General features: G+C 45.0%; 1 protein-coding gene across 2 annotated transcripts in view; it reads right to left on the bottom strand.

Annotated features, from left to right (window-relative positions):
- The window catches only part of ELP3 (elongator acetyltransferase complex subunit 3), a 118,036-nt gene extending 107,754 nt beyond the window's left edge, over positions 1–10,282 (bottom strand). For both annotated transcript variants that reach the window (XM_019520878.1, XM_019520879.1), the window contains exons 1-6: positions 10,162–10,282; positions 9,623–9,722; positions 7,264–7,402; positions 5,786–5,856; positions 2,797–2,860; positions 1,191–1,259 (exon numbers count right to left, since the gene is read on the bottom strand). In XM_019520878.1, the coding sequence (XP_019376423.1) occupies positions 1,191–1,259; positions 2,797–2,860; positions 5,786–5,856; positions 7,264–7,402; positions 9,623–9,722; positions 10,162–10,216 (498 nt within the window). In that variant the 5' untranslated portion in view covers positions 10,217–10,282. The remainder of the gene's footprint in view (positions 1–1,190; positions 1,260–2,796; positions 2,861–5,785; positions 5,857–7,263; positions 7,403–9,622; positions 9,723–10,161) is intronic.
- Between the last annotated feature and the right edge of the window lie 2,593 nt (positions 10,283–12,875).

Genomic DNA, 12,875 nt, shown 5'->3' on the forward strand with positions numbered 1-12,875 from the left:
CTTGCTGCAGGCCTTTGCCACCTTGCACTGGATGGTGAACCCCAGTGGGCAATGATCGCTGTCGCCCAGGTGGTCGAACACCCGCAGCCCCCTCACCAAGTCGTTGTCCGTGGCCAGCACCAGGTCCAACAAGGTGTCACCCCTGGTGGGGCTGTGCACCTCCTGGGTTAGATGGAGGTCCTACAAATTGATAGCTTTATGTTCTTGCTTTGGTGACTAAAAAACTAAATCTTGTAAACAACTGGATCCTACAACTTACTGTCCTGACAAATGAACAATGAGACAGAAAATGTAGTGGGTGGGTAGAGAGGTAGCTGTGTACGTGCATGCATACGTGTGTACTGGAGAAAATGCAGTGCATGGGCGTGTGTATTTTGTGGAATGGGTCCACATCCCATTGTCTTGAATAACTGAAATTTCCCCCCCTAACCTGCAGTTTCTGCCCCCAAGCACCAGAAGCTACTACAGGGTAGCAAATGGCCACTTCTTTCCCTTCTGATGGGAAAAGAGGTGAAACTGCTGTCCAAGGAAGGAGAGAAGAGAAAGGAGGACTAGAAGAAGCATCTGAAGAAACAAGAAAAGAGGTGGGAAGAGGAACCTCAAAGGAAATAAGGAAAAGAGAGAAATAGAAGAAATTCTAGTCAGAGAAACAAACAGACAATAAGAGCTACTAGAGTTTGGTCCCAAGTCCATTTGCTATTATTGAAGGCTAATGATCAAGAGCTGGATGGGAACATCCATAGGAAAAGGTGTGCAAATTTTCAGATGTTTTTGTAAAATGTTAAGTGTTTGATGTTGTTATAGGAACAATTCACATAAAGCAAGAACAACAACAGCATTCTGATATTTCATCATTCCAATTTGCAAAAGCATAAAATCATCACATATAAAAAAAAGTATCCAATATAGGGAACAGGAAACATTGGATTTTGTGGCTTCAGCAATATCTTCAGGATAATTATTTTGAGGCCCTAATAATTAAGAAGATCTTTATTTTCTTTTTAAAAAAACCTGAAATTTCAACAAAAAGAGCAAGATGCTATTCAAAAGCTCTCTCTTTCTATGCCTCCCCCGCTTCCCCAAGGTAACTGGCCTATATAAAAATACTCTTTTCATTATGCCTTTCATATTCACGCTTTTATACCCATTTTCACAAAATTCACTGTGTCCCTAGCATTGCAAATCATTACCTGTTCAACTCGATGCCTCGTCTGGAGATAAGGGTCATACCTGGCACGAATGGCCCTCATTGATGTTGGCTATGAAAAACAAAGAGGTTCATTTTTAAAGCTTATTGTTAACACAGAAGAAAACAGAAATGTGTAACTCTTTAGCAAGTGGCTGGACACTTCAAACTTCACAGACATCTAGTTATTAAAAATTCAAACTCTTAGTGCCTATCTAGTTGTAGTTTGCTAAAATTTAGCACATTTAAATCCAGTTTCTTAAACTGATGTTTTGTCCTGATGATGTAATCCGATTGAAAAAAAAGTTTGCTTTTAAATACTTTCTCCGGAAAAGGGCAAAGCAGAAATTCTCAATGAATGCAGCAACATGGCAATATACTGGTCCTGATATTTTATTACTTTCGTTCCTCTAAGCTGACTTCAGCCCTTTTTCTCCCACAATTCTTCCCGTGTAAGGCATGACGTCTTCCCACTTTCAGAAGAAAGAATGCACGAGCTTATAAAGTGAAAAACTGCAGAGCTTGTTATGACCTATTACTAATATCACAGAAAAGTTATAGTCTCCTTTCCATTTTTTAATGCACCCTGTGCTCTCTACACCTTTCACATTGTAAACCCCTTGGGACAGGTATTACCGTTTTATCTTGTATGGTGCCAAACGCTCTCAGTGCTAAATAAATACATAAATTCCCATTTCCAAGTAAGCATGAATAGGAAAGTTCTAGTTAAATGTTCTCTTTCTATTTGGCACCAATAACTGGGTAACAAATTACCCAATCACTGAATACAGTGTATTAGCAAACAAACAAAATTAACAACCCAGAGACACTATATCCATGTCTACTTAGTTTTATTTCTTTAGAGACAGACACATTACTTTAGTTCAGTTTGACACTTCATAACGTACTAGAAGATACAGTGAAACATATTTTATCAATATAATAGTCTTAGTAATTCAGTTTCTCACTATGGCACTGCTATTAAAATTTTGCAAGGCAGCAGGAGAGAAAGACATTCTGCGCTACACTGCATGTAAATTAGTGTGGCCTCACTGCAAATACAGAAACATATTTGCAATATATGGAAGTGGGGTTTGTCCAGAGGCAGTAAATCAAGTGAGCTATTTCAAAGGTGAATCTTTTTGTTTTACTTTGAGATTTAAAATGCTTCAAGATTTCATTTTTTAAACAGAACCAAATGCGAGTTTCCCCTAAGCTGTTTTCATGGCCAACTGTGAGGCAAACAAATCACGCTGGCACTCGACGTCAAAGTTCAAAAGCATTTGAGAACAAGACAAAGAAGAAAACTAACCCATCTCAAAATAAAAAGAATGAAATTAAAAGGAAGACAAAGTACAGGAAGTATGAAAGAAGCCAATGAAGTAGACTAGAGAGAGAACAAATGTTAGAACTAATTCAAGTCTCCCAATGTAAGGAATGTCTTGTAACATGGAATGGTCCCCCTGGCTCCCTCCCCAATTCTTACTACAAAGGAGGAGTACATGTTTAAAGAAAAAAGACTCCATAAAACTAAAAAGGAGCCTGTATCCCTATTTCAAAGACAAACTGTGACACTACAGCACAACAGACAGTCATATTCAAGGCAGTACCTCATATCCAGTGTAAGACTGTGTTGAATATTCAAAATCAGAATCAGGCCCGCCGGGGCAGTACCTGCAAATATAAAAAATAAAATAAAATAAAAATGAGGAGTTAGAGAAAACTTGCACCCATGAGAAAGATAAAGTGAGATGAGACTACTGAAGCTGCATCTGTACATTAGACTACAATTTAAACACACAGACATTTACTTTACTTAAATGATTTGAGGAGGGGTAGAAATAGAGGAAAATTACAAGAAATCTTGACCTATCAAATGATTAGTTTAGGAGGACACAACTTTATAAACTTCTGCTTAAAAGAAAAAAAGAACAGCAAATGCATTTCATAATCCTGGCATTTCAAATAAACCGAGAACGGCAGCCAGCTCTGTTTATCTGAAGTCAGGCAGAAAGCAGATGGATTTACACCTCAGACTAACCAAATCAGAGACATGTAGCTTCAGCTTTTGTGGGTCCCAGCTCACTGATGAAATAAGCTCAGGCTCATGAAAGCTATACATCTCCTATTTCAAATAAACCCCATTATTCACTTCAGAAAAACAGGTCTACAGGGTTGAACTAGAACAATTATTAAAAATGCAAGGCAAGCGTGCAAACAATTCTAAACCCGTAAAAGAATGAAATATTTTCCAAGCCTCAACATTTAAATAAGCTATCTTCTATCTAGAAAATGAAAACGACAGTTCCCAGTTTCAATTTCCACCAAACATTTAGGATGTCACATTTATACAAACATATAAATAGATATGACATCCAGTTACAGAAATATGCCTTTCACTCCCATCTATCATTACAATTTAAATTATCTAAATATTGGAAAACCACACTGTGTGCGTCATTCCATGACTTCACAGGCATATCGTTTAGCCAGCCAACATTCGAGCCAGCCAAGGGTAAGGCAGTATTCATGCTGGACAATGGTGCCGTAGCTGAATGTGAATTGCTACTACTAAACCCAAAGACTTTTCTTAAATTCATCTCTTAGACCACGCATGCAGTTGGATTACCAAGTATCCTAACACTACCTAGTCAGGAAAGGCCTGGTACATAAGTTGGTTTCCACAGGAGATGGGTAACTCAAAGGAATACTGATTCCTGTTTGTTTCAAAATATCTGCAGTTTACTTCTCAGGATTACAAGGTTCATGGTTAATTCAAAGTGTAAAGATGACCTGTCACAGGAGTATGGGAATTCCCTCAAATCTTGTAGTACCTGTTGCACACCCCAGCCACCAAGCTAACAGAGCAGCCATCATGTTACTAATTTATGTGCAGAATCTTGACATTTCAAGCGACTAAAAATACCATCCAAATCAAAAAACATCTTTCACAGAGAAGCCTATGATATGTGGGGAGCCAGAGGAAAAGCAAAGGCAACATTGGACCCCTGCTGAACCAGATGGGGCAACTCACAACTGACGCCCAGGAAAAAGCCAACCTATTAAATGGGTACTTTGCGTCGGTCTTTCATCAGTCCCATGGGACGCCCATGCCCACCATGGGACAGGGAAGTCTGGATGAGGGAGCGCCCCTGCCCTCCAGAAATGCTGACCACATGAAGGAACATCTTGAGAAGCTGGATACCTTCAAGTCAGCCGGCCCTGACAATCTGCACCCCAGGGTACTCAAGGAGCTGGCGAGCATCAAAGCCTAGCCCCTGGCACGGAGCTTTGAAAACTCCTGGCACTCTGGTGTAGTGCCCAAAGACTGGAAGAAGGCCAATGTGCTGCCGATCTTCAAGAAAGGGAGGAAAGTGGATCCGGCAAACTATAGACCCATCAGCCTGACTTCTATCCTGGGTAAGATCTTAGAAAAGTTTATTAAAGAGGCCATCCTTCATGGACTGGCCGACACCAACATCCTAAGGGATAGCCAGCATGGGTTTGTTGCGGGTAGGTCTTGCTTGATCAATCTCATTTCCTTCTACGACCAGGTGACCTATCACCTGGACAAGGGAGAAGCGCTGTATATGAAGTAGTATGAAGGCTTGTGAGCTCCCTCACCATCCCAGCAAGAACTAAAACCCAAGTCAAAGCCTTTTCTTTATTCTTCCCATAAGGCACTGTTTATTCATTCAAAGATGCAAACTATTACAGCCCAAAAAATATTTTCCTAACATACTCGGGCAGCCACCAAGAGCCCTTTCACTCCGTGCCTCTCTCTCAGATTTAGACATGTTGCACCCAAGTGAAAAAGCTCTTCAGCCCTGTATAGAAAATACTAAAACCTTTGCACAAACTAAACAGGACTAAATAGCCTTGATTCCCTTAAAGGGACACAGCACCCTATCACAGGATAACTTAAACCTCTATCACGTTATATATACATTATGCAATTAACTAGTTAATTATGCTATAAATTTAAACTAGCCACACTTGCAAAGTAAGGCTAGCCACCCATGCAAATTATCACACAGTTAACTGGTTAATCACACAATAAATTTAGACCAGCCACACATGCAAAGTAATTATCATGCCATAAAAATGACTATCCAACTATAAAGTCAACCAACTACCATGTTGGTGCTTAAAAATAAATGAGTAACAGCTCTAACTGGTTTCCATTCATCTTTAATTTGAACATGTAGCAGGGCCCCAAGATTTATAAAATACTAAATGAAAGAAAAAAAAAAAGTACTCAAATAGTTTTCATCTCACACAACAGAGGTCTAAATTCTGATCACCTTACTCATTCAAGCACTCAACTAAATTTGATGCATTAAAGAAAATGCGCTTCCAATGAAAAACTACAGAACACAGAATCTGCTTCTGCACATAACACATGTATCTGCAAGGCAGATTTTAATCCAATTTACTTTAATTTTTCACTCATGCAGAAAGGAAGCTGCTCTGTGATGCACAACATAATCTTTTAAGCACCCTGAAAGGTAACAGCACTAGTATGATGCAGCAATGACTAGATTTATTAGGGACACTGAAAACCGGTCCTCCTTCAGTTATCCAAACTGTCATACTTACACACATATGTTTCCTGTAAAGTTAATGTGTGGACACCTGTGTGGTTTGCACATCACAGCAACAACAGCAATCTGTAATAAGAAGAATTGCATAAAAGAAAAATTATAATCAATAGTATTACATAAATGCATCCTGGAATTGTACAAACAGGCACATGTGGGAACTATTTTAATTTTGCTCCAACTCAGTTTTATTTCTAAAATGTTTGCACATTAGGTCTTTTTGAAAAAAGGTACTTGCTGTGACAAAACTGATCAGCATCAAACATAACAGTAGCATAGCAATGCCAATGCTAAAAGGGCTATTAACAGTTCAGTGTGGCATAGCAGCAGGCCATGTTCCTGCCATATAGGACTACTTTTAGAAGTAGAGTACCCGTTTCAAGTTTGGCATCATAGGCACACTGCCAAGAGACAAAGTAACATTCAGTTCTCATTGGGACAGACTACTGCACTTTGGGCATAGGAAATTCACAACAGACACTGAGGAAATAAAAAAGAAAGCAAACACAGAAAAGGAAAAAAATATACGTTCATCTCTTGTTGTGATGGAGTACATCTAGATGGCTCAGTTTTAGCACCAGGCAGCACTGTGTCGAGACATCCAGCTCCTATTCCACAGGCATTATCTTCCAAACCACCTCTCGTACGATGGCCTTTGCATGGTGCAACATGCACACCAATAAACTCTGCTGTGGTAGCAACAATGCCGCTGGTTTGGGAGATGCCATACGCTGAGCAGGCACAGTATACTTCAGTACAGCACTGTCTGGTGTCATCACTGCACAGAAAGCAACTCCCTGCACTCCCAAGTAACCTTTTTTCCCATGGTCTCTCACAGCTTCTCAAAGAGGAAAAGAAAAGAAATGTGTGTGGATGGGATCAATGTAAAGCATTAGTTTCCCTTTTATGTGAAAAGGGAAATAAAATCTAAAGACGTGAGTGTCCAACCTTCCAAGCATCTATTCGTTTGCGATTGCAACAGCACAGTTAATCCCTGCACTGCAATAGGGAATGGCCTCAATAACATACTTCTCTAGTATTTTTTTTTAATTTTGCATTTGTGCATGTATTAAAACTCAAAACATTTACCTGATTGCTAGCTGTAGTTAAATGTTACCACCATTTGACCCTGACCATCTTTCTAATTAATAATTTTTAGTAATTATTAACATCTCATTACTAAACCATTAATGAGCTGGCTAGCAGCAGTATAAAGGCTTAAGTTTTAGTGGGTATTGTTTGCAGGGTGACCAGTGAGAGCAAGTCATGCTAACCTGGCTAACAAACTGAGGTTGCTGCCCTTCCTCCTTCCCTTCTTGGTGAGATGCTTTGTAATCTCAGCTTGCCCACAGCACCATGGACGTGACAGCAGGGGAAGCTGTTAACACAAATAAACCTCACTAAAGCTACTGGGACAACCAGCATCTTTACAATGGCTGATATTGGTGCCTTTAAATGAAAGTATACAGTGCTCACCCCACTAGCAGTTCGAATAGGCTTTGCCTTCAGTTTGGGTACCAGCACCTTGCGGTACTGAGGTGGAACTGCAGCAATGATGTCAACCAAACGAGGCTGTGCTGAGAGTCCATACTTGGCCGATGTCTTGGTTTTCAGCCTAAAATGAAAGCACCACCAATTATTTTCTTGTAGTCAGGTTTTTATATAGTACTCGCTCGGGAAGCCACACACCTACCTACAACACGGTTGAGCATGTATCAAATTCTTGTTTACAACTGAACAAATAGACACACACTTCTTACAATGATGCTGTAAGAATTTACTTAAAAGCTAATGCTAGCTGTGCATCACAGCTAACAGTGCACAGTGCAGCAAGGCATACAAAACCTTGATAAGCATGGAGCTAAACTAAAAACAATTTTAAGGTTTTGAATTTCTACTGAGGTTGTATGCCAAAGATGGTTTTACTAAAAAAAAAATTCTGAAAATAGCATTGGGGGGGGGGGGGTTGGGGCCTTGCTGTTTTTTTTTTTAAAAAAAAAAATTTGAAAAAAGGCTTGGGGGGGGGGGGGTTGGGGCCTTGCTGTTTTTTTTTTTAAAAAAAAAAATTTTAAAAAAGAATTGGGGGGGGGGGGTTTGGGTCCTAGCTGTTTTGTTTTTCAGAAACAAAGAGGGAACTGGGTTATTTCATTAGAGCAGGGATGTCAAACTCTCCTTGTGCCCTGGGCTGGACAGTGGGGCTCCTCGTGGGCCAGATCCATCCCAGGGCAGCCATCACAGTGGAAGTGGCACAAGTGGTCATGAGCCAGCAGCACTATGGCAAAAGCAAGCAGCAGTGGACCAGGCAGCCACAGGGCAAGTGAAGGCTTTATTTACTGAACAGCCCTCACTCATACCCAATACCACTGACAACCATGTCTACTGGGGCCCCAGAGCCCTGGATTCTGCAGCAAGCCATACCCACCACTGGCCCCAGTGGTAGTCTAGGGGCCAGATTCAGCTCACAGACCTTACACAGTTGACTCCCCTGCATTAGAGTTTTGTCTAAGCCATCCTGCAAATTCACATTCCAGTTAGGTTCCTTCCCTTTATCACAGATAAAACACTTAGTAATTTATTCTGTGAAACCCTGTGCTACTGTCTTTGGATGAAAGCACAAGGCTGGCAATCCATTAGGAACCTGGAGTAAACCAAGTTCCTAGTTTCAGCAGTTATTTTGCCTTTACAAAGATTTAACTGAGGGTAAAATATTCTAACAATTCTGTTCACTACGTGGGAATCTGAATTTAATCCAGGTCACTTTCCCATAACTGAGCTGACATTAACAGACTGGATAGACTAGTAGTTCTCAACATTTTTAGACACATAGCACCCCTAATGCCAGTTCCTAACTTTCACTCAATTTTCTGAATCCAGAAAAACTCTATAGTGAGTCTTCTGTTGCAAAGAACTCAAAAAGCTCACAGCAGATCAGACCAGTTTTGACACGGGATTCCTATTTGAAATCTCCAGGTGCATCTCATGAAGCGCATGTAGGTGTTTCCGCACCAAAAAGCACTAACATAGTGTAACATAGAGAAAAAGCCATGGGACAGATCAGCACAGTTAATAGAACAAGAGGCTCATTTATGGCTTTTTCCTTCAGGTCACATAAGGCCTGTATGTCCAATACAGCATAGATCCCATGAGTCACATGTAAAACGTTAAGCGTGTGGTATAAGATAGACCAGTGGTTCTCAAACCTTTCTGTACAGGACACATCTGTAAACATTGATGGCCAATCCCAACCAAGTGCCCCTCACTCCCGACTTGCTGCCCGCCTCCCCCAGTGTGTGGGGCAGGGGGTGGGTGTGTGTGGGACATGGGGGGGCTCCAAGCAGCCCCTTGCAGACTGTAACTCCAACAGCCTGCAAGGGAAAACCCACAGTTTCCCACTTCTTTCTCCTTTAAAGTTTGATCTATTTTTTTAAAGTTTGATCACAACACTTTCACTGTTGGGTCACGCCCCACAGCTTGAGAAACAATGAGCAACCTCTTCAAGTTACCACACAAACCAAGTTCTGCAAGACCCTCAAAGATACGTTTATACGCATTGGCCGTGCACCCCCTGGAAGCGCCAAAGGAAGCGCACTCCTGGTTTGGCTGCTGTCTTGGCGATTGGATGCTGGGGGACCACCGCCCTGTCAGTGATCTGGTGCCCCCCCAGACTCAGAAGGCACCAGCTGCCCATGCTTACATGTCACCAAGACCTGACAAAAGGAACGCAGTTAGTACAGGGAAACCGAGGTTCACGTTGAGGGACGTAGGCTGCCCAGGGGAAGGGGCACACAAAACCCGAAAGGCATCAGGAACAAGATCCCAGGCTGGCACGACTTACTTGTTAAGGTTAACATCTTTGCCCTGTTCGTGCGCCTCAACCAGCTGCTGGATGATGTCAGCGATGGTCATCATCATCAGCTCTGCCCGGCTGAGGGCTCCTACAAGGAAGACCAAGCCCCACCGGGACGCAAGACAATAAGCAGGACCATTGCTAGCTCAGGGTCCCTCGTGGCAGCACCTGCCCTCGCAGCCAGTCCGGCCACGTGCTCCCAGACACCTCGCCCACCACCATTACGCATGCGTGTGCCACCCCCCAGGCGCCAACCGCGCATGCGAGAGCTCCGCCTCCTCAGAGAACCACTGCGCATGCGCTCGCCCCCCGGTGAGGCAACGGTCCCATACCCCTACCATTGCGCATGCGCGCTGCCCCCCCCTTAGACCAGCGAAACCACCTGGCGCATGCGCACGCTCCACCCAGCCCAGGCACTGCGCATGCGCGTCACTTTGCCCTCGCTTCTCCGCGCAGCGCTGCCGCGGTCCCAGGGGAGGTGCGGTGCTGTGCGGCAGGGCCTACTCCTCCTCCTCCCCCCGCGGTACCTTTCTTCTTCTGCCTCATGTTGCAGCGGGCCGGAGCGCAGCACAGCGGCTCCATGGCTCGCACCGCCGAGCGAGACACTCCCCTCGGCACGCTGTCGTGAAAGGCCGTGCGAGGGCCGGCCGCGCTGCCGTAAAGCAGCGTTCTAACCCCCCCCCCCGCGCGCGCGCATGCGCGGCCCTGCTGGGAGGGGCGGGACTGGGAGCACTTGGGGAGTTTGCCAAAGACACCAAACTCTGGAGTAAAGTGTCCACACCTGAGGACAGGAGGGGGATCCAGGCTGACCTGGACAAGCTCGGCAAATGGGCGGACGAGAACCTGATGGTGTTTAACACCAAAAAATGCAAGGTTCTCCACTTTGAGAGGAAAAACCTGCAGTATGCTTACAGACGCGACAGTGCTATGCTGGCTAGCACTACAGATGAAAGGGACTGGAGGGTCAGGATTGACCACAAGATGAACATGAGCCTGCGATGTGATGCTGTGGCTAGTAAAGTGACCAAAACGCTGGCTTGCATCCATAGATGCTTCTCCAGCAAATCCCCGGACGTCATTCTCCCCTTGTACTCAGCCTTGGTGAGGCCGCAGCTGGAGTATTGTGTCCAGTTTTGGGCTCCACAATTCAAAAAGGATGTGGAGAAGCTTGAGAGGGTGCAGAGGAGAGCCACACACATGATCAGAGGTCAGGAAAACAGACCTTACAGTGACAGGCTGAGAGCCATGCAGCTCTTCAGCCTGGAAAAGCTCAGGCTCGGGCGATCTGGTGGCCACCTATAAGTTTATTGGGTGCTCATCAGGATCTGGGGGAACATCTGTTCACCAGAGTGCCCCAGGGGATGACAAACTCCAGCAAGATCATTTCAGGCTGGACATGAGGAAGAATTTCTTCACTGTCTGAGCCCCCAAGGTCTGGAATAGTCTGCCACTGGAGGTGATTCAAGCACCTATTCTGAACACCTTCAAGAGACATTTGGATGTTTATCTTGCTGGGATCCTATGACCCCTGCTGACTTCCTGCCCCTGGGATGGGGAGCTGGACTCGATCTTCCGAAGTCCCTTCCAGCCCAAATGTCTATGAAATCTATGAAACATTCCCGCTAGAACACGCTAACCCCCTGCCCCCCTTGGAGCCCTCCTAGAACATCCCAGCTAGCACATGCTGCCCCCTGACCCCCTTGCACTGGGATGCCCAACCTGGGACGATTCTAGTGCCTTTCTGCTGGAACCTCCTGGAGCCATTCTAGAATATCTTTGGGCCCTTGTACTGCTCCTTTAGAGTCCTTCTAGAGCCCAAACACACTACCTCCAGCCTAGAACCCCCTCTGCATCCCTTCTAGAATATCCCAGCTAGAACGCAGAGGCCCCCAAGCCCAGTCTAGAACCCCTTCAGAGCCTTTCTCAAAGGCCTGGGCTAGCTGAGACACCCAGTCTAGAACCACTCCTAGAGCCGTTCTAGAAACCCCAGCTAAAACACACTGACGCCTGGTGCTGGGATGTCCAGTCTAGATCCCCGCTGGAGCTTTTCTAGAACTTCCCAGCCATCGACCCCCCGCACTGGGATGTCCAGCCTAGAACCCCCTGGAGCCCTTCTCAAGTGTCCCACTTAAAACAGGGCCCCTGAGCTCAGGTGTCCAGTCTAGAACCCATCTTGGATCCCATCTTGAACACCTCAGCTAGAACACGTGGACTCCCTGAGTTGGGATGCCCGGTCGAGAACCTCTCTTGAACCGTTGCTACATCAGTAAAACTAAACCCACTGATGAGTTTGTCCCTCTTCCCACAGCTGGCTCTTTGGGAGAGATGCTTCTGTTCCACATGTTTGATTGCAAGGGGGATATCGTCTTCCCCTCCAAATGTCACATGGGGCAGGCAGAACTGCTCCGGCCTGGTCTTCCTGAGCATCGTCTTGTTTTTTGCCACCACTGAAATGCTCTTCTGCGTTCCAAGGAAAGGTAGGACTTCCTTCCAACGGGAGGCAGGGGTTTAGTATAACTGACTTCAGTGGGAGTAGAAGGAGGCCCACAGCCAATTTGCAGTTAGACAGATGCTGAGAAGCTGAAGATGAAAAGACATCTTGAATGATACTGAGTGCTGGTGCTCAAGGCAAGGCTGTTTCTGACAGCTGATTTGCCAGTATTTTTATTCAGTTTAATTGCAAGTGTCTCAGTGTCACAGGTGTTCCTCCATTTCACCATAGGCAATTTGGGAAATGCGACCATTCACCTCGGGCCCTGCACTGTTCAATATCTTCATCAGCAACTTGGACAAAGGGGTAAAAAGCACCCTGTTCAAATTTGCAGATGACACTAAGATGTGGGGTGAATTGGGCACACTAGAAGGGAGGAATAGGCTGCAATCGGACCTAGACAGGCTACAGGGGTGGGCAGACAAGAACAGGATGGGTTTCAACACTGACAAGTGCAGGGTGCTGCACCTGGGGAGGAAGAACCAGCAACATACCTACAGGCTGGGGAACTCCCTTCTCGGCAGGGCAGAGGCAGAAAAGGATCTTGGAGTCATTATTAAGGCCAATATGAACATGGGCCGGCAGTGTGGGAAAGGGGTCAGGAAGGCCAACCGCACCTTGTCATGCATCCACAGATGCATCTCGAGCAGGTCCAAGGAGGTGATCCTCCCCCTCTATGCGGCACTGGTCAGGCCGCAGCTGGAGTACTGTGTCCAGGTCTGGGCGCCGCACTTCAGGAGGGATGTGGAC

This window comes from Gavialis gangeticus, unplaced genomic scaffold (assembly GCF_001723915.1).
Source record: "Gavialis gangeticus isolate Ggan-Ray unplaced genomic scaffold, GavGan_comp1, whole genome shotgun sequence".
Lineage (NCBI taxonomy): Eukaryota > Metazoa > Chordata > Crocodylia > Gavialidae > Gavialis > Gavialis gangeticus.